The following is a 23,069-nucleotide window of genomic DNA, read 5'->3' as shown; positions in this document are numbered from 1 at the left end:
TATGTAAGTAATATTCGTATAAGTAATATTCGTATGTGTTTTGGTATCGGACACCTTTAGTGTAACTAATGAAATAATGACGCCCAATAAAGTGCATTATCGGCAGACATTCACTCCTTAGTTCTTAAGCTAGATTCTATCTATAATAATACCTTAAATGTCTGTTTAATAGCGATGTGCAATAAAATCCCCATTCTTCACGCTTATCAGATGGACCATGTACGATAGTTCCATATTGGATGTGTCCGCAAAGTCTTATTGTAACGTGATAATAGCCAATTAATAGCCAAACAATTATCCTATTCGGTTTAGGCGTATTAAATATTCATTTTTTGTTTTGTTTCATTCACATGACGGGACAAAATAGGAATTTCATCGAGTCTCGATCTGTAGACGGACTTTCTATTTCCATTTATCAACTGGTAAGTTTACGTCACTAATGGTTTGAATTCTTAAAGACTTTGAACTATTATTGATTGGTGTTTTAACATTGATCATGCATGATGCGATCCATTCCAATCTTGTTAAGTAATGTAAACAATTTTACAACAGGAAGAAAGGGTCGTAAGCCAGGCGTCTATTTCGAAATTAAGTTCTTGCTCCACCATAGTTTGCTTCCTCTACCTTACAGGAAGTCAGAGCCAGTGGGTTTAACATGAATATCTCAGTGTAAATAATTTATTCTAGCCGAAATTTAAACATTCTTATTATGATATAAATTCGAATGATACCAGGTATAGTGATCATTGTTTTGATCAGATCACTATGCACACCAAGATTTCTCTAACAATCTCGAGTCCCGTTTAGCAGTATCAAGATAAGAACAATATTTAAGTTTTGATATATACGTGTAATATTCTCCTTATCAAGGTTTTAAGATTTTTAGAGGAGATTTAATTGCGATAAAGCGATATTATTTTTGTCTTAAATCAAGTCAATTGCTAAGCTCAAGTGACATCAAACGTATGTACAGAACTATTTTTTCAACAATTATCTAGGTAGAAGGTGATTTTTTGAAAACATTCCCTTCTTTTGACAGAGTTGTAATTAAAACTTTGTTTACAGGTCTGTTTTCTCATTATTATTTTTTGTCAGGGCCTGCCACAGTGCAAAAGTGGGTGGGGAAGGCCGAAAAATGAAAAAAAAAGATCATGTTTTGTTTAGTTTTAAACAACAATCTTTTTCAGTAGTAAAACATGCATCAATTGAATCAATTACGACTTGTTTTGGGATAATTATGAAATGATCAAATTTTGCGAAAAAAAGATCAGATTTTGGAACAAAAAACATTTGCCATTTTTGGGAAAGTCCTTCGACAAAATGACTATGTTTTTGTGGCAAAATGCCCTAGACTACCTAATAAAGAGTGTCTTGTGGGTTCTTGATGATATATTATCAAATAAGAAAGTTATTCAATAAAATAATGAAAACTAGTAGATTAAATTCATTTACAGGTTACAAAAATGCAAAAATCTTTCTTAAAATAGCTGCAATCACAACAAAGCCTTCACGTTGTTGAGGGTAGTACTTCACAAAAACATCTTCATTTTGTATAAAGGCATTTCCGGAGAATGTTTATGCTTTTGATTGGAAATCTGATAAAATCTTTTTTGTAAAATTTGCTCAACATCTTAATACAGCTTCACATTATGCAACGGATATATGTATTATGCTTGCTAAATATTGTACATCAAAATTAGATATAAAATGATTTTTTAAACATTTTCTCTTTCAGTCCTTCAAACGACTTTTACTAAGTGGAAGGCCCTTAAGGTGTTCAACGTTTTTGTCATATGCTCAAGTTTCTGATTGACCAACCAAACTATCAAAAGTATTTTCATTTTAATAAACAATTGTCCACTTTCACTTCGAACGTAAGTAAATTTAGCACTGGTTAATTGGTCACTTTAGCGTCACCTTAAGTAGTTTGGCTAAATAAAACAAGAAACTAATTGTGTTACACTGTTATTTTGAGAAAGTAGGACTTGCTTGGTTTCGGTTTCAAACATCAGAAGAACATATCATTGATCTACAAATTAATTACTTTCGTTCCTTCAACCTCGATTTTTGCTCAAGTTCAATTTTCAAAAATATATATAAATAACCAAAATAAAGCTAAGTTGATTTCAATTTACGAATAAGATCGACTATTGAAATGGGAACCTGGGGTCCATTACATCAAGACTCCTAGGAACAAGTTTGTACCTCGGAAGGGTTTAAAACAGTGCAATTCTTCTGTTGCAAATTCCTCCTAGGAGCAAAATAGCACCAGGATTCTTCATGAAATGACCCCTGGCAAATTCATCTAAATTAATGAAGGACTATAACTCATCCAGTATTTTAAGAAGAACCTTGGCTATATTTATATACCTGTACATGTATACTAATGCTATTTAAAACGTGTGTACCAAGTTTCATGGCCAAAAGTGACACAGAGACTAAGGTTATGACCATACATGTACATCTTTTTAATTAACATTTCAGATGTGAATTTTAGGAACAAGACAACTGCCATCCTAAGATTATAAATTCAAATTTGAAAATAACATAAACAAGATAGGTATGACATTTATTTCATATTTCAAATACAAACATATTACAATAAATCAATAAAGATAATGAAACTGTGACCTTACAAAATGGACTTTCTTTCTATTTATCCTCTGATGAAAAAAGTTTGAACAAAACTATTTGAAAACAAATTACTTAAAATATTCAAATGAACCAATATGATGTGCATGGCTTATAAATGAAACAAAAACATGTATCACATCTGAAACATTGATTTTATGAGACTTGATCAAATCTTCCAAAAATGTTTTTTCTTTGCAATAGGTCCACAATCATTCAAAGCACTTTGAAGCACAATTACACTGCCTAGAAATCAATGTCTGTCAGCCTGTTATTCATAGCCCCTGGAATAAACAAAGAAGAGTCATATATATTTTTCTGTCTAATATTTAGTACAATATACATTTTTAACACATACAAGAAGGGTAATTTATCCCCTCAGTTAACTTGATCGATCAGTTTTAACCCAACGAAAAGCTGATTGATCAGTTTTAAACCAACAAAGCTGATTGATCATTTTAACCCAACGAAAAGCTGAATGTTTAATTTTCACCAATAAGTAAACCTATAAGTTTAGTTTCAACCCATTAGTGAAACAAAATGTTCTAACCCATTATTACATGTATGTACTTTTTTATAGTAATGTTTGAATACATTAATTTTATGTGAAGAAATCTTGATTCGAATGAAACAGTTATCATTTTAACTTTTTCGGCAATGAAATACTTAAAATCTATTTTTTACTTACTTGATTAGATGTGCAATTTCCCAGTTGGGTTTTGAGGCACAGGGAGTTCTGATTTCCACGCCGTCTTTTGTGATGATCGCCACCTCATACTGAAAGCATAAAAAAAAATGAAACTGTGACAAAAAGAAATGCCTGTGATTGTGAATAAAATGGCCAAGCCCTTGTTTTTACAGCCTTATTTACATATGAACATTTACTAAAATTTTTGCAGCAAAGTGAATGACAGCGCTTGTTCAGGTTTTGTTCACTAAAAAAGGAGGTACCACTCAACAATTCATAAAGCCAGATTTATGGGCCTTGCTGTGCATGTGTGCATTGTCTCTGGCAACATTTATACCAAGTTTCATTTAAACATCTTGAATGGTTTTAGAGATATGCCTTATTGTTTAAAGTGATTGCTAATCGATGCTGAATACAACATTGACAACATCACCATGGCCATGACTATACCTATAATATTATTCAATTACATTGTATTAGTTTAAACATTATATATTTTACAAAGATTGTGAAGAAAGTTGTGATAACTTATACTAAGCCACTCTCGTTGGCACAATGTTGCCAAGAGTGTGGTCTTGTGTTGTGGGGAAACCGGAGTACCTGGAGAAAACCTATATGTTTGGCTTGGTGACCACTAGCAAAACTCAAGTGCGCCTAGGCCGGGAATCAAACCTGGGTCGCCTTGGTGAGAAACAAGTGAGCTAACCACTGTGCTAACCGGACAACCACTCCAATTACATTATATTGAATATTAAATAGAATGTTCAAATAATGCTCACCTTGTTCAGAGATCGAGCATCCCGATAGTAGAGAACACGCAGGCAGTTGTCCACTATCTCAGCAGCTTGGGCGGACGTCATGTTAGGATTCTTCTCTACAGCCTCTCGCAACAACGGCTGAAATGGGATAATAGAGTTTAACATATCAGCCAAACTTATTCAATGACTGTGTCAGTAATACAGAACATGCAGGAACCTACTATTATTATAGTAGACTGGCCAGACGTCATATTTGGATTTATTTTAACGGCATGTCAAAACAACACCTATTATGGAAAATTAAAAAAATTATATTTATTTCATCAAAAGTGGTTCATAAAGTGAGAGTTCCTGTACAATAGAGTAATTATTACACTGTAACATATCTGAAAAATTGACAGTTTTGAGCTGAGGCTATGTTGGTGTTTTTTTCAAGGGCATTTCCAAACAGGGGATTAAATTAAACAATAATACTTAAATATGTTATTGTATATTATTCAGAAATTCAGCCACCATGTAGCAATAAATGCAAGGACAACAACCATCTTTTATCAAGACCAGTTCAAATGGGCTGTCATCATGTTAGGGTATTTCTCAGCACATCTCTCAACATTAGCAAGGACTAAATGTGATAATTATTCAATTTAGTTTAATGTATTCATATAATATATGACCCATGTAGTAATTAACTGAAATACATCCATATACATAATACGACTACATCGTGGGCTAACATCCAGTAAGGATCATTTTTTCCCAGCATCTTGAGGATAACCCACAATCAAATTTGATTTCCATAAAACTTGTTAATTGAGCAATCCAGTACATGCAATAAAATCTGAAACAAGAGATGATAATGTACTTGCCATCATGTACACTGTATATTATCAATATCATACATAATTTTGCAAGATATTTCATCTAAACTATGAATAAATGTAGGCTTATATTAAAAGTACTCTCTACTTCCACTCATTTGCCACATAATGAGCCACTTTGCTTACTTTAAGTATTCTTACTTTGACTAAAATGTTGATAAATGGTATAAATTTACTATATATATATATATATATATATATATATATATATATATATATATATATATATACATACATATATATATATATATATATATATATATATATATATGCTGAAACATTAACAATTAACAACTGAGAAGTAAATAACGCGCTTCAACTTAACGTATTAGTAACAAACACACAGAAATGCCCATGTGAAGAGCCATAGTTCTGAGCTTTGTTTGCATTCTTTTATAGTTCATGAATGCAATTCTACAATTTCTTAAAAAAAATATAATTCAAAACAATAGTGCGATGGAGAAAGGGACATACTGTAGTAATGTACTAGGGTTTTTAAAGGGACAGGGCTCTGAGGGAGAAAGGGACATACTGTAGTAATGTACCAGGGTTTTTAAAGGGACAGGGCGCTGAGGGAGAAAGGGACACACTGTAGTAATGTACTAGGGTTTTTAAAGGGACAGGGCGCTGATGGAGAAAGGGACATACTGTAGTAATGTACCAGGGTTTTTAAAGGGACAGGGTGCTGAGGGAGAAAGGGACATACTGTAGTAATGTAATGTACTAGGGTTTTTAAAGGGACAGGGTGCTGATGGAGAAAGGGACATACTGTAGTAATGTACCAGGGTTTTTAAAGGGACAGGGTGCTGAGGGAGAAAGGGACATACTGTAGTAATGTAATGTACTAGGGTTTTTAAAGGGACAGGGCGCTGAGGGAGAAAGGGACATACTGTAGTAATGTACTAGGGTTTTTAAAGGGGCAGGGTGCTGAGGGAGAAAGGGACATACTGTAGTAATGTACCAGGGTTTTTAAAGGGGCAGGGTGCTGAGGGAGAAAGGGACATACTGTAGTAATGTACTAGGGTTTTTAAAGTGGCAGGGTGCTGAGGGAGAAAGGGACATACTGTAGTAATGTACCAGGGTTTTTTTAAAGGGGCAGGGTGCTGAGGGAGAAAGGGACATACTGTAGTAAGGTACTAGGGTTTTTAAAGGGGCAGGGTGCTGAGGGAGAAAGGGACATACTGTAGTAATGTACCAGGGTTTTTAAAGGGGCAGGGTGCTGAGGGAGAAAGGGACATACTGTAGTAATGTACTAGGGTTTTTAAAGGGGCAGGGTGCTGAGGGAGAAAGGGACATACTGTAGTAATGTACTAGGGTTTTTAAAAGGGCAGGGTGCTGAGGGAGAAAGGGACACACTGTAGTAATGTACCAGGGTTTTTAAAGGGACAGGGTGCTGAGGGAGAAAGGGACACACTGTAGTAATGTACTAGGGTTTTTAAAGGGACAGGGTGCTGATGGAGAAAGGGACATACTGTAGTAATGTACCAGGGTTTTTAAAGGGACAGGGTGCTGAGGGAGAAAGGGACATACTGTAGTAATGTACCAGGGTTTTTAAAGGGACAGGGTGCTGAGGGAGAAGGGGACATACTGTAGTAATGTACTAGGGTTTTTAAAGGGACAGGGTGCTGATGGAGAAAGGGACATACTGTAGTAATGTACCAGGGTTTTTAAAGGGGCAGGGCGCCGGTGGAGAAAGGGACATACTGTAGTAATGTACTAGGGTTTTTAAAGGGGCAGGGTGCTGAGGGAGAAAGGGACATACTGTAGTTATGTACCAGGGTTTTTAAAGGGACAGGGTGCTGAGGGAGAAAGGGACATACTGTAGTAATGTACCAGGGTTTTTAAAGGGGCAGGGTGCTGAGGGAGAAAGGGACATACTGTAGTAATGTACCAGGGTTTTTAAAGGGGCAGGGTGCTGAGGGAGAAAGGGACATACTGTAGTAATGTACTAGGGTTTTTAAAGGGGCAGGGTGCTGAGGGAGAAAGGGACATACTGTAGTAATGTACTAGGGTTTTTAAAGGGGCAGGGTGCTGAGGGAGAAAGGGACATACTGTAGTAATGTACCAGGGTTTTTAAAGGGGCAGGGTGCTGAGGGAGAAAGGGACATACTGTAGTAATGTACTAGGGTTTTGAAAGGGGCAGGGCGCCGGTGGAGAAAGGGACATACTGTAGTAATGTACTAGGGTTTTTAAAGGGACAGGGTGCTGAGGGAGAAAGGGACATACTGTAGTAATGTACTAGGGTTTTTAAAGGGACAGGGTGCTGATGGAGAAAGGGACATACTGTAGTATTGTACTAGGGTTTTTAAAGGGGCAGGGTGCTGAGGGAGAAAGGGACATACTGTAGTAATGTACTAGGGTTTTTAAAGGGGCAGGGTGCTGAGGGAGAAAGGGACATACTGTAGTAATGTACTAGGGTTTTTAAAGGGACAGGGTGCTGAGGGAGAAGGGGACAAACTGTAGTAATGTACTAGGGTTTTTAAAGGGGCAGGGTGCTGAGGGAGAAAGGGACATACTGTAGTAATGCACTAGGGTTTTTAAAGTGGCAGGGTGCTGAGGGAGAAAGGGACATACTGTAGTAATGTACTAGGGTTTTTAAAGGGACAGGGTGCTGAGGGAGAAAGGGACATACTGTAGTAATGTACCAGGGTTTTTAAAGGGACAGGGTGCTGAGGGAGAAAGGGACATACTGTAGTAATGTACTAGGGTTTTTAAAGGGACAGGGTGCTGAGGGAGAAAGGGACATACTGTAGTAATGTACCAGGGTTTTTAAAGGGGCAGGGTGCTAAGGGAGAAAGGGACATACTGTAGTAATGTACCAGGGTTTTTAAAGGGGCAGGGTGCTGAGGGAGAAAGGGACATACTGTAGTAATGTACCAGGGTTTTTAAAGGGACAGGGTGCTGAGGGAGAAAGGGACATACTGTAGTAATGTACCAGGGTTTTTAAAGGGACAGGGTGCTGAGGGAGAAAGGGACATACTGTAGTAATGTACCAGGGTTTTTAAAGGGACAGGGTGCTGAAGGAGAAAGGGACATACTGTAGTAATGTACCAGGGTTTTTAAAGGGACAGGGTGCTGAGGGAGAAAGGGACATACTGTAGTAATGTACCAGGGTTTTTAAAGGGGCAGGGTGCTGAGGGAGAAAGGGACATACTGTAGTAATGTACCAGGGTTTTTAAAGGGACAGGGTGCTGAGGGAGAAAGGGACATACTGTAGTAATGTACCAGGGTTTTTAAAGGGACAGGGTGCTGAGGGAGAAAGGGACATACTGTAGTAATGTACCAGGGTTTTTAAAGGGACAGGGTGCTGAGGGAGAAAGGGACATACTGTAGTAATGTACCAGGGTTTTTAAAGGGGCAGGGTGCTGAGGGAGAAAGGGACATACTGTAGTAAAGTACCAGGGTTTTTAAAGGGGCAGGGTGCTGAGGGAGAAAGGGACACACTGTAGTAATGTACTAGGGTTTTTAAAGGGACAGGGTGCTGAGGGAGAAAGGGACATACTGTAGTAATGTACCAGGGTTTTTAAAGGGACAGGGTGCTGAGGGAGAAAGGGACACACTGTAGTAACGTACCAGGGTTTTTAAAGGGACAGGGTGCTGAGGGAGAAAGGGACACACTGTAGTAATGTACCAGGGTTTTTAAAGGGACAGGGTGCTGAGGGAGAAAGGGACACACTTAGTAATGTACCAGGGTTTTTAAAGGGACAGGGTGCTGAGGGAGAAAGGGACATACTGTAGTAATGTACCAGGGTTTTTAAAGGGACAGGGTGCTGAAGGAGAAAGGGACATACTGTAGTAATGTACCAGGGTTTTTAAAGGGGCAGGGTGCTGAGGGAGAAAGGGACATACTGTAGTAATGTACCAGGGTTTTTAAAGGGACAGGGTGCTGAGGGAGAAAGGGACATACTGTAGTAATGTACCAGGGTTTTTAAAGGGACAGGGTGCTTAGGGAGAAAGGGACATACTGTAGTAATGTACCAGGGTTTTTAAAGGGACAGGGTGCTGAGGGAGAAAGGGACATACTGTAGTAATGTACCAGGGTTTTTAAAGAGGCAGGGTGCTGAGGGAGAAAGGGACATACTGTAGTAATGTACCAGGGTTTTTAAAGGGACAGGGTGCTGAGGGAGAAAGGGACATACTGTAGTAATGTACTAGGGTTTTTAAAGGGGCAGGGTGCTGATGGAGAAAGGGACATACTGTAGTAATGTACTAGGGTTTTTAAAGGGGCAGGGTGCTGAGGGAGAAAGGGACATACTGTAGTAATGTACTAGGGTTTTTAAAGGGGCAGGGTGCTGATGGAGAAAGGGGACATACTGTAGTAATGTACTAGGGTTTTTAAAGGGACAGGGCGCTGAGGGAGAAAGGGACATACTGTAGTAATGTACTAGGGTTTTTAAAGGGGCAGGGTGCTGATGGAGAAAGGGGACATACTGTAGTAATGTACTAGGGTTTTTAAAGGGGCAGGGTGCTGAGGGAGAAAGGGACATACTGTAGTAATGTACTAGGGTTTTTAAAGGGGCAGGGTGCTGAGGGAGAAAGGGACATACTGTAGTAATGTACTAGGGTTTTTAAAGGGGCAGGGCGCCGGTGGAGAAAGGGACATACTGTAGTAATGTACTAGGGTTTTTAAAGGGGCAGGGCGCCGGTGGAGAAAGGGACATACTGTAGTAATGTACTAGGGTTTTTAAAGGGGCAGGGTGCTGAGGGAGAAAGGGACATACTGTAGTAATGTACTAGGGTTTTTAAAGGGGCAGGGTGCTGAGGGAGAAAGGGACATACTGTAGTAATGTACTAGGGTTTTTAAAGGGACAGGGTGCTGAGGGAGAAAGGGACATACTGTAGTAATGTACTAGGGTTTTTAAAGGGGCAGGGTGCTGAGGGAGAAAGGGACATACTGTAGTAATGTACCAGGGTTTTTAAAGGGGCAGGGTGCTGAGGGAGAATGGGACATACTGTAGTAATGTACTAGGGTTTTTAAAGGGGCAGGGTGCTGAGGGAGAAAGGGACATACTGTAGTAATGTACCAGGGTTTTTAAAGGGACAGGGCGCTGAGGGAGAAAGGGACATACTGTAGTAATGTACCAGGGTTTTTAAAGGGGCAGGGCGCCGGTGGAGAAAGGGACATACTGTAGTAATGTACTAGGGTTTTTAAAGGGGCAGGGCGCCGGTGGAGAAAGGGACATACTGTAGTAATGTACTAGGGTTTTTAAAGGGACAGGGTGCTGAGGGAGAAAGGGACATACTGTAGTAATGTACTAGGGTTTTTAAAGGGACAGGGTGCTGAGGGAGAAAGGGACATACTGTAGTAATGTACTAGGGTTTTTAAAGGGGCAGGGTGCTGAGGGAGAAAGGGACATACTGTAGTAATGTACCAGGGTTTTTAAAGGGACAGGGTGCTGAGGGAGAAAGGGACATACTGTAGTAATGTACTAGGGTTTTTAAAGGGACAGGGTGCTGAGGGAGAAAGGGACATACTGTAGTAATGTACTAGGGTTTTTAAAGGGACAGGGTGCTGAGGGAGAAAGGGACACACTGTAGTAATGTACTAGGGTTTTTAAAGGGACAGGGTGCTGAGGGAGAAAGGGACATACTGTAGTAATGTACTAGGGTTTTTAAAGGGGCAGGGTGCTGAGGGAGAAAGGGACATACTGTAGTAATGTACTAGGGTTTTTAAAGGGGCAGGGTGATGAGGGAGAAAGGGACACACTGTAGTAATGTACCAGGGTTTTTAAAGGGGCAGGGTGCTGAGGGAGAAAAGGACACACTGTAGTAATGTACCAGGGTTTTTAAAGGGACAGGGTGCTGAGGGAGAAAGGGACATACTGTAGTAATGTACTAGGGTTTTTAAAGGGGCAGGGTGCTGAGGGAGAAAGGGACATACTGTAGTAATGTACTAGGGTTTTTAAAGGGACAGGGTGCTGAGGGAGAAAGGGACATACTGTAGTAATGTACTAGGGTTTTTAAAGGGACAGGGTGCTGAGGGAGAAAGGGACATACTGTAGTAATGTACTAGGGTTTTTAAAGGGGCAGGGTGCTGAGGGAGAAAGGGACATACTGTAGTAATGTACTAGGGTTTTTAAAGGGACAGGGTGCTGAGGGAGAAAGGGACATACTGTAGTAATGTACTAGGGTTTTTAAAGGGGCAGGGTGCTGAGGGAGAAAGGGACATACTGTAGTAATGTACCAGGGTTTTTAAAGGGACAGGGTGCTGAGGGAGAAAGGGACATACTGTAGTAATGTACCAGGGTTTTTAAAGGGACAGGGTGCTGAGGGAGAAAGGGACACACTGTAGTAATGTACCAGGGTTTTTAAAGGGACAGGGTGCTGAGGGAGAAAAGGACACACTGTAGTAATGTACCAGGGTTTTTAAAGGGACAGGGTGCTGAGGGAGAAAGGGACACACTGTAGTAATGTACCAGGGTTTTTAAAGGGACAGGGTGCTGAGGGAGAAAGGGACACACTGTAGTAATGTACCAGGGTTTTTAAAGGGACAGGGTGCTGAGGGAGAAAGGGACATACTGTAGTAATGTACCAGGGTTTTTAAAGGGACAGGGTGCTGATGGAGAAAGGGACATACTGTAGTAATGTACCAGGGTTTTTAAAGGGGCAGGGTGCTGAGGGAGAAAGGGACATACTGTAGTAATGTACCAGGGTTTTTAAAGGGACAGGGTGCTGAGGGAGAAAGGGACATACTGTAGTAATGTACCAGGGTTTTTAAAGGGACAGGGTGCTGAGGGAGAAAGGGACATACTGTAGTAATGTACCAGGGTTTTTAAAGGGACAGGGTGCTGAGGGAGAAAGGGACATACTGTAGTAATGTACCAGGGTTTTTAAAGAGGCAGGGTGCTGATGGAGAAAGGGACATACTGTAGTAATGTACCAGGGTTTTTAAAGGGACAGGGTGCTGAGGGAGAAAGGGACATACTGTAGTAATGTACTAGGGTTTTTAAAGGGGCAGGGTGCTGATGGAGAAAGGGACATACTGTAGTAATGTACTAGGGTTTTTAAAGGGGCAGGGTGCTGATGGAGAAAGGGGACATACTGTAGTAATGTACTAGGGTTTTTAAAGGGGCAGGGTGCTGAGGGAGAAAGGGACATACTGTAGTAATGTACCAGGGTTTTTAAAGGGACAGGGCGCTGAGGGAGAAAGGGACATACTGTAGTAATGTACCAGGGTTTTTAAAGGGGCAGGGCGCCGGTGGAGAAAGGGACATACTGTAGTAATGTACTAGGGTTTTTAAAGGGGCAGGGCGCCGGTGGAGAAAGGGACATACTGTAGTAATGTACTAGGGTTTTTAAAGGGACAGGGTGCTGAGGGAGAAAGGGACATACTGTAGTAATGTACTAGGGTTTTTAAAGGGGCAGGGTGCTGAGGGAGAAAGGGACACACTGTAGTAATGTACTAGGGTTTTTAAAGGGGCAGGGTGCTGAGGGAGAAAGGGACATACTGTAGTAATGTACCAGGGTTTTTAAAGGGACAGGGCGCTGAGGGAGAAAGGGACATACTGTAGTAATGTACCAGGGTTTTTAAAGGGGCAGGGCGCCGGTGGAGAAAGGGACATACTGTAGTAATGTACTAGGGTTTTTAAAGGGGCAGGGCGCCGGTGTTGAAAGGGACATACTGTAGTAATGTACTAGGGTTTTTAAAGGGACAGGGTGCTGAGGGAGAAAGGGACATACTGTAGTAATGTACCAGGGTTTTTAAAGGGGCAGGGTGCTGAGGGAGAAAGGGACATACTGTAGTAATGTACTAGGGTTTTTAAAGGGGCAGGGTGCTGAGGGAGAAAGGGACACACTGTAGTAATGTACTAGGGTTTTTAAAGGGGCAGGGTGCTGAGGGAGAAAGGGACATACTGTAGTAATGTACCAGGGTTTTTAAAGGGACAGGGTGCTGAGGGAGAAAGGGACATACTGTAGTAATGTACCAGGGTTTTTAAAGGGACAGGGTGCTGAGGGAGAAAGGGACATACTGTAGTAATGTACCAGGGTTTTTAAAGGGACAGGGTGCTGAGGGAGAAAGGGACATACTGTAGTAATGTACCAGGGTTTTTAAAGGGGCAGGGTGCTGAGGGAGAAAGGGACATACTGTAGTAATGTACCAGGGTTTTTAAAGGGACAGGGTGCTGAGGGAAAAGGGACATACTGTAGTAATGTACTAGGGTTTTTAAAGGGACAGGGCGCTGATGGAGAAAGGGACATACTGTAGTAATGTACTAGGGTTTTTAAAGGGGCAGGGTGCTGAGTGACAAAAGGGCATATTGTATCGAGCAGTGAATAATTAAAGCATTATGAATTTCATAGAAAATGTTAGTAATTATGCTTATTTGAAGTAATACAAGGTTTCTACTACTAAATAATTATGTAAAATTTGTTTGAATTCATAATCAAATTTCAAGCTTTAGAAAAAAAAGAAGAAATATTTGATTATATTAAGCATTTAATTATTAAAAGGCAGGAGTGTATACATTCTGAGCTCCTGGAGGGCAGAAGCGTGCTTCCAAAACGGGACAGAGTGCAGCACCCTTCCATATCTCTCAAGCTAAAACCTTAGTGTGCATAATTTTATTGTCTTTGGAAACATGTGTACCAAGTTTCCTTTGAATATCCTAACCTTTGGGGAAAATTATATTATTTTTACTTTGACAATGACACCAAGACTATCACAATTCCAATATGTTTTTCTTCGACCAGACAAGCTAGTACCAGTTTAATAAACCCAAACACAAACACATCCGTTGACTGTGTCTTAAATTTCTGTTAACCTGTGGTATAAGGTTTTGTTTTCAAGGGTATTTCAAAACCCTTTAACACAGGCTTAAAAGCATATCCTGTTGAATATTAAAGCAATGTTTCAAAATCGAAATAATTACAGTATTCCCTTACATTAAACAAAAAATAAAAATCAATTTAATTTAAGTCAATGTTAAGTTGTTGTTGTTTTTTTGTTAAAGATACTTTAACTGTAATCTTGTAATTTTAATACAATGCCATTACTTCTAGGAAACTATACTGCTAATTGACTTAAGTATTTTTGAAGTATTGGCAAAAATCCCTTCAAAAACCAAGACAAAAGATGATGTTTAAAAACCACAAATTACACGGAAAAGCCGCTATTTCTTCTTTAAATAAATTGACAAAAACATGGTACCAGTAGATACATGATATCATTTCTTAAGAGAACTTGGTTGTTGCAGTAATTAAAGTTAGTACTTCCAATCATCCAAAAACAATAATCTATAAAACAGATTCAAATACAGACATCCAATACATGGCACTTCTGAACTAAGTATTAAAGAGAACAATCATTTCTTTCATTGCACAAATGACATTCTTCAATAATAGAGAAGAAACCTGAAGCACTTAATCGTTGTTGGCCTTTCAGACATCTGCTCACATGTATTTTATAACCAGAGATGGCAACAGCTCTTCCTTGTAAAAAAAACAACTTACTGGCTTAAACATTTCAATACAACTGATATTTATAAATGACTTGTGTTAGAGTTGAGTTGATAAGTGGTATCAATTATCCTGTGTGTTCGCCAGTGCAATATAGGCCCAGAATCTTTAGTGAAATAAATCAATGTTCTCATGTGTTGACCATGTGTAATACATGAGTTATTACATTTTTATATAACGGATTATTCCATTTTGTTTTCCTTGTTGTAGTGTGTGTGTTCTATGTTCACTAATATGATTTAATAAATAAGAAACACAAGTGTGCTCTAACTATTTATTATGAACTACGCTAAGCAATGTACCCCAACAGACTGACCAAGAATACTAAGCATGCAAGAAGATAAAGATATAAAGTATAGTCTGTTTCTAGAATCTGCAACATCTCTCTTGTTTTGTTAAAAAGAAGAAGTAAATATTATAGTCAATAATATTCCAAACATGTAAATAAAAGAGATCATTGTTACACATTAATTATTAAATGAATGATGTATTTGTCATTTTAAATCTTGCACAATCTATGTAATATGGTAGAAAATATTATTGACAGTATATTCATGCATGAATTCATTTATAATGATAACAGTTCATTTAACCCAATCATCGTGATTGTATCTTTGACTTGGTTGCACTATTCTACCAGATCGTGTCTGATAAGGGGCAGGGGAGTTTTGGGGAATCTCTGCAGGGTAATTAAACTGCTGAGAGTTTGCACAGCTGGGTACCTGTGGGTTGATTTCTTTATCAGTACTTGACTGATCTCTGGCCAATACATTGGGTGTGAAATCATTTATTTCTGTTAATCGCTCATTACTCTTCAACATGAATCATGATTTCTCCTGTAACTACTTCCATCAGGGGTTAGGATTACATAATAGTGGTCATTGTGTATCCTACTTTAGCGGGTTTCCAAATATTTCCAACTTGAAATCGTACTAAGTCATTAACCTGCAACCTTGAAAGTGGTTTTGCGTTTTTGTCGTATACTATTTTTTGCTTTCTTTTGGATGTTTGGATGGCTGACCTTACCGATTTAGAGTTAACCGTTTTAGGTAGCAGCTGAGATATTGTTGTAGGTAAAACAGATCTTGTTCTTCTGCTCATAAGCAATTGCACAGGTGATTGCTTACAATCTGACATGGGTGTATTCCTGTATTCTAACAATGCTAGATATGGGTCATGACCACTGTCTTTGGCCTTTACTAGCAGTCGTTTTACAGTCTGTACAGTACGTTCTGCAAGTCCGTTTGAACTTGGATGTCGTGGACTTGATGTGACATGTTCAATGTGCCACGAATCGACAAAAGTCTTGAATGTCTCAGATGTGTACTGAGGTCCATTGTCACTGAAAATACGTATTGGTATTCCGTGTGTACTGAAACGTGATTTGAGTTTTCTGACAATAGTCGATGATTTTGTGTCAGGCAGCTTGTCTATTTCAAAATATCTGCTATAATAATCAACGACAAGTAAGTACCATTTCCATCAAAATGGAACAAATCAGTGGTAACCTCTTGCCATGGTCCTTTTGGGATGTCGTGGGTTGTCATGGGCTCTTTTTGATTTGAGTTCCTACGTGACAAACAAATTTTACAGTTTAGAACGAAGTCATTTATTTGTTTGCTCATGCCTGGCCAAAACATCACGTCTTTGGCTCTCTGTAGGCTTTTGTCAGTGCCCATGTGACCTAAATGTACTTGCTCAATCATGTGCTGTCTGAGTGATTTGGGAATGATCAAGGTTTGACCTCTGCAAAATTAGGTCATCGGCAACTGATAATTCGTCCCTGTGATTGAAAAATTCATGCACCAGTTCTGGGCAATCAGATCTAGAATATGGCCATCCTTGAACTATAGTCCGTTTCAATGCCTGCATTTGTAGGTCGCTGTTTGTTTCCTTTCTCACATTTTCAATACTGTGGTCAGTAAATGTCAAGCTTGAAAGCACGGTATGAACATTTAGGTCAAGACCTTCTATTTCGGAACTATCTGACATAGGTTTCCGTGACAAGAGATCACTAATGGGAACGTTTTTCCCGCTCACATGTCTTACGTCAATGTCATACTTTTGCAAACTTAGCATCATTCTCTGCAAACGCGGTGGTGCTGCATGCAAAGGCTTTTTCATGATTGCAGACAAGGGCTTATGGTCAGAGTGTACAATTACATGTCTACTATATATGTATTGGTGAAAACGCTGACATGCAAACACAATGGCTATTTTTTGCATAATTGCGTTCTGTTTGCATAATTGCGTTCTGTTTGCGTCAATGTCTTAGATGCATAAGCTATGGGTCGACCATCTTGCATAATGGCTGCACCTACTCCATTCATAGAAGCTTCGCATTCAAGATAGACTGGCTTCTTTGGATCAAAATAAGCTAGAAATGGGCTTTGTGTGATAACCTGCTTGACCTTTGTGAATGCGTCAATTTGAGATTGGTCCCAAACGAACTCTATGTCCTTTTTAAGTAAATCTCTCATTGGGCTTGTAATTTCGGAGAGATTTGGGGCAAATTTCTGTAGGTATGTCACCATACCAAGAAATGTCTCTAGCTCTGCACGATTTTTGGGTGTTTCGATTTTCTCAATTGCCTCTATTTTGGCTGTGTCTGCTTTCAGCCCTGATGATGTAACCATATGACCAAAATATGGTATCTCTGACAGTCCTACGCGGCATTTGTCTACGTTGAATCGTATGCCTTTGTCGCGGGCACGGTCTAGTACTGCTTTCAGATTTTTGTCGTGCTCTGCTTTTGTCCGACCATATATCAATATGTCGTCAATAATAGCCTTGACACCTGTCATGTCTCCAAAGATTTCGTCTACTTTTTGACAAAATACATATTGACTACAACAGAGACCATAAGGAAGACGGGTGAATCTGTATCTACCAAACGGAGTGCTAAACGTTGTCAAATATGACGACTCTTCGTCTAGTCTAATGCTCCAGTAAGCATGAGTTATGTCTAAAAGACTAAAGTATTGACAACCAGCTAACTGTACTGTTACGTCGTCAAGTGTCGGCATAGGGTAGTGCGGTCTACGTATTGCCTCATTCAATACTTTTGGGTCTAGACATATTCTCAATTGTCCAGTTTTTGGTTTTTCTACTACAACAAGGGAGTTAACCCAATCAGTCGGGGTGTTAACCTTGGCGATTATGCCATCGCTCTCCATTCGATTCAGTTCTTCCTGAAGTCGGTTACGTAATGCTTCAGGTACCCTTCTTGCAGGATTCACAACGGGGATAGCATCCTGCTTCAAATGAAGCTTGCAAGATCCTGGAATTACACCAATTCCCGTGAAAATGTCTTTATAATCAGATAACACCTGTTGTTCGTTTAACACTTGACCAGTACTTTCACAGGACTGCTTATCAATGGTACATGTCAGTTCGATTAAACCTAGATCTATGGAAGATTTCAGGCTCAAGAGAGGCACAGCAGGGGTATCTACCACATGAACCCATGTGTTGATTGACCTTTCTTTGTATTTACAATACAACTGAACTTTTCCTAGAACTGGAATACGATTACCTGTATAGGTAAGAGGGAGGCTCTTACGGGGAATTTAAACCTAGCACTTGAAAATCTTTGCGGGGAAGAATATTTGCTGCGCTTCCTGTATCAATTTTGAAATTTACAGGACATTGTTTTTGGCCAAGGGACAGGCAGACTAATGCACGATCGGTAAAACAAATTGTGCTTAACGTGTCAATGTTGTATTCTTGTATACCACAGATTATCTCATCATAATTATCGTTAACACTATTCACATTGTTTTTTTTCATGACGGCAACACTTCGCGAAATGATTGTATTTGTTACAGTTATGACACTGTTTCCCTTTTGCCGGGCACGCTCCGAATGTATGTGAAGTTGCACAGTTCATGCACGAGCGTCCTTGTCTCGGTGGTCCTTGTCCCGGTCTTGAAGATGAAGTCACTGGTCGGCGTTGTTGCTGACGGCGCTGTGTAATCGGCTTGTGTCCAAACGGTTTTGATCGACAGACGTCCACGTTCTTATTCATTGAGCGTAGCTGTTCCTGCGAATACTCGAGGTTTTGGGCAGTTTGTATTGCTCTGTCCAGTGTTAAATCAGATCCGATGTTGATGAGTTTTTCACGCAACTTTGCTGAATTGGTTCCAAACACTATTCTGTCTCTAATCATCTCGTCTGTGTTTGTAAAATTACAATCCCTTGCGCACATCCTCAAGCGAGTGATGAATGCATCAATTGTGTCATTCTCTTGCGTTTGATTAAAGAACTTATAGCATGCAAAAATAGGATTTAGTTTTGGTTGTAGATATGCTCTGAATCTTTAATAGTATGTACTGAGCTTTTTCCCATCAGCTTCCGAAATGTCTTTCCACGTACAGTGAATATCTCTTCCTCTGTCGCCTATCCACAACAGGAAATATGACACTTGCTCTTCTTCTGTTTTCGCCTTCAATGGTCCAGAGAACATCAGCTTCGCGTGACGCTCAAACTTTTCGAATGCTTCTGGCAGATTTGTCAAGTCCCATTCCATGCGTGGTGCTTGAATTCCACTGAATTCCATATTTAGTAAACTAAATACAGAATACAGAATAGGGGGCTTTGTTGCAGATTCTAGAAACAGACTATACTTTATTTCTTTATCTGCTTGCATGCTGAGTATTCTTGGTCAGTCTGTTGGTGTACATTGCTTAGTGTAGTTCATAATAAATAGTTAGAGCACACTTGTGTTTCTTATTTATTAAATCACATTAGTGAACATAGAACACGCACACTACAACAAGGAAAACAAAACATGGTGTCAGAAGTTATTTGTGGATTAACTAAATTTTGATCTGAACAGTCTTACATTAGTAAATATTAGGGATGGAAGCAAATATCCGAGTATCCGGATATCCGGATATCACGCAAGTATTCGGATACCAAAATGGGTATTCGAATATTCGTTAAGAATCAAAATTTCAATGAAATAGCTTAGCAGAGACATAGCAATTGTTATAGAACTTTTCAGATGAAATATTTCAGGTGATCAACAGTGTCTGTTGCGAAGCGGGTATGTGTCACAAATCGTCTGCTAACTGGGTGTTTGCACAAGGCGTGATATTGTGTCCTTGTGCAGCACCCTGTGAAGTTCTATGACCTTGTTTACAATGACAAGTGTTGTTTTATGATTTCAGATGTGCTTAATTGACACTTATTTGCACTAGTCGATATTAAACGGATTGATCATTAATCCGTAGGAATTGATCGTCCAATCACAAGATAAGGGTCGTGCAATCAAAGCTATTAATGACCAATCGTATTTTTGATGAATATGCATGAAGAATTTATTGCTATCTGAACAATAAATACAAAAACAAATTTGTTTATCTTTTCACTTTTCAATCAAATTTCCATCATTTTGCATCTTGTAATTGTGTTTTGAATTATTAATCGTTAATCCTGTATCACGACTAAGGAAATATTCCTCCAACATTGACTTCAAGTGTTTGGCAGTATTTCACAAAATCCGAGGATGGTAAAAGTGTCGTGTGTCAACTGTGTAAGGTTAAACTAGTATATTGTGGTGGAACTTCAAATCTTAGAAATCACATGAAAAACAACAGGTATGCAGTCCACCGACTACGCCTTCAAAGTCCACCATGAGGCAGACGTTTTATTTGTGTAGTGTATTTTATTTTTCATACGATATGTAAACATGTTTAGTTTATTGGTAAATAAAATAGTACACGCATGTAAATAAATAAAAATCATATCGTCTTTTCGTCTTCTTATCTTTCCCGCAATTATATCCTTCATTACAAAACACCACAGAAATTGTAGGTATTGCATTAAATCAAACAATGTAATGAAATAGAATTACAATCGACTATCAAATAATCAAAGCGTCATGAAACCTGCTGATAAATAACAAACTTGAAAGCACGTGGCAGTACCCAAGCAACCACCTCGGCCGAAGTGACTATCAAATTTGCGAGGTGTTTATGTGGAGTTCATCATGAGTTTTATGACGTAAAATGAGCTGTTTTGCTTTGATTATAACATTATTAAGACGGAGAAATAATGAATGAAAAAGTGAAATTGCCATATGACGAATTATAAATTAAGTGGACAATTATGTCAAGTAACAGAAGGTGGGTGACATATAATAGGAAATTTACTTATTATGAAAACCGGATACCAAATCGGTATCCGGATATTCGTATCAAGTATTCGAATACTATCCGGATACTCGTATCAAATTGTTTTCATAATAAGTAAATTTCCTATTATATGTCACCCACCTTCTGTTACTTGACATAATATTTAGAATAGTGTGCGATATAAGCCCCATACCCCGTAGCTATAGTGGGGGCCTGATATGTGGTATAAGATATTTATCACATGTGTTCACCTGTGCGATATAAGCCCCATATCCCGTAGCCACAGTGGGAGCTTGATATGCCACGCCAATCTTGTCCACATATCCAAGGAACCTGGAACAAGCATAAATACCATCTATGATACATGACCAAACCTTAATAAAGATTTATAGATATAAGTATTTTCATGTGATTAGACTTTGGTAAACATTAATTTTGGCATTTATGTGCATAGTAATGTTGATTTATACATACAAGTAAGCTTTTTACAACAGTTTCCATTGAAATCTCATGAGATTCTGACACCCTGTTCTAGTGTGTAAGCATTCTGACACCCTGTTCTAGTGTGTAAGCATTCTGACACCCTGTTCTAGTGTGTAAGCATTCAGACACGCTGTTGTTCTCATTTGTAAGCCTTCGGAAACTTTGAAAATGATGTACAGCACCACAAACTCATCTGGAAGCTTGTTATTTCTCAGACGAAAAAGGGGCATAACCCGCATAACTCACCAATTATATAGTAACAGAATTGTGGGCCTTGCTATACATGTGCATATATATATTGTCTCTGGCAATATTTGTACAAAATTTCATTTGAATATCTCGAGAGATTATTGTTCATGCATGCTGCCAGCCGCAGACTCTGAAAATATCAACAAGGTTTTCACAATACCTGACCAACTAATGTTCGTAATAAAAAGAGTTAACAATGTATCATTCAGTAAAACAAAAAATATTGATCACAGCTCAATTAAATGTGAATAAAGTTTTCATTTACCCTTATCCATTGTCCCAGCCAGCAACAACGTAAGTGTTCCACAACGGGTTGATATTTGATCGTCTGTTGTACATGACACGAGTCAGCCATGAGAATAGACTGCTTGGTGTATAACCAAAGCCATCGTTGAGGCATTCTTCTTCAATTCTGAAGGACAAGAAATGTTCTAAAATAAGTTAAGTGAATTAAGATAATGTGTTTCACAGTCGGTGGGTTTATATTTGACGTCCAGTTGTATATGTAAGTCTAAGTAAATCTAAGACATGAGAAAACACTTTCACACGGGTATTATTTTTGCATAATATAACCAGTGTATATCACTTTTATCACTTGTCCCGTAACAGTCTCTCCAGTAATGACAAGGGTTGCAATAGACCATGCATGAAATAATTAAGGATTGAATGTTTTACGATTGCCGTTTATTGTTATTTGAAAACATTTGGTCAGAGCATGACAAATTATTTTCATACACTCATGATTAGCAATTCTGAAAAATATATAAATCATTCATATCAAGCTAAGCCAAAGTTTTATCAAATCCGACTACAGTCAGAACCTGTTGACTCGATATCCTATGGCTGTATTTCATTAGGTTTGAACATTTTGGCCCGTCCCTGGGAGTTAAAGACAACTAGGTTCAACTGTACTTACACTCTCTGTTCGATAATTTCTGCGAGGAACTGGTAGTCTGCGTAATCCCCGCTGGCTCCCACCACTGTTGTGTCATTCACCTGAAAGATTTACACAAATACGTCATCCTGGTCTTCAATAATTGATTAACTTCATTTTTTGAAACAAGGAAAAATATATAAAGCAAACCATTTTTACAAACGAAATAAGAAAAAATGAATTTCAAATTGACACTAAACTATCACAGATTGAAAGTTTTGACAACTGTTTTAGTTGTCTCCGCTGATTTTGGTATTAATGCATTCAATTCAGTCATATAAGATATCTCACAAGAGAAAGGATCTTGATTGTTTGCAAAACTGAAGAAAACTTCATATTTCTTTAAGCATTAACGATTTTAGAGTCTTGTATCCCTCAATTTCAGACATCAACATCCATTAATCAGGAATGAAAGTCAGGCTTATTTCATCAATACATCTACCACCATTTATGAGGCATTGGCAATCACAGAAAAAGAGAATTAAATGTTATGATCAACAAACAAGATTTCTTGCATTACTTCTAAGTTTTAACAGCCCTAACTGTGTACAATTCAAACTTTGAGCAAGCCCAGTAAACAGTTTACAAGGGCAGGGTTTGCAATCTTGTTCTAAATTTAATAACTGCCTCAAGCACTACCATACCTTAAGAATTCTTGACAGGTCCCTAAATCGTGCCATGGAGCCATATGAGCCCAATTTGTCTGCAGCGATGACAACGCCATCATTGAATCGGAGTCCTAGAACAGACGTACCAGTCACAGTTGGGTACCTGGAAATATATAATGCTGCATCCATGACAAAATATCAAGCTTAAAAGGAATTGAAACACTTAAGAAAAAATAACTGAAAAAAC

The 23,069-nt window shown here is 38.9% G+C and overlaps 1 protein-coding gene across 1 annotated transcript; it reads right to left on the bottom strand.

The window, feature by feature from the left end:
• Positions 1–2,566: 2,566 nt before the first annotated feature.
• Positions 2,567–23,011, bottom strand: LOC128222219 (proteasome subunit beta type-4-like). The gene is given in 7 exon segments (XM_052931150.1): positions 2,567–2,915; positions 3,320–3,408; positions 4,099–4,215; positions 20,800–20,881; positions 21,546–21,692; positions 22,197–22,276; positions 22,859–23,011. Coding segments are annotated over 7 exon segments (681 nt in total). The 3' UTR covers positions 2,567–2,902.
• Positions 23,012–23,069: the final 58 nt, after the last annotated feature.

The sequence above is a fragment of the Mya arenaria genome, chromosome 16, assembly GCF_026914265.1.
Source record: "Mya arenaria isolate MELC-2E11 chromosome 16, ASM2691426v1".
Lineage (NCBI taxonomy): Eukaryota > Metazoa > Mollusca > Bivalvia > Myida > Myidae > Mya > Mya arenaria.
Note: the sequence above shows the minus strand (reverse complement) of the source record. Positions and strands in the feature narration are given on the sequence as shown.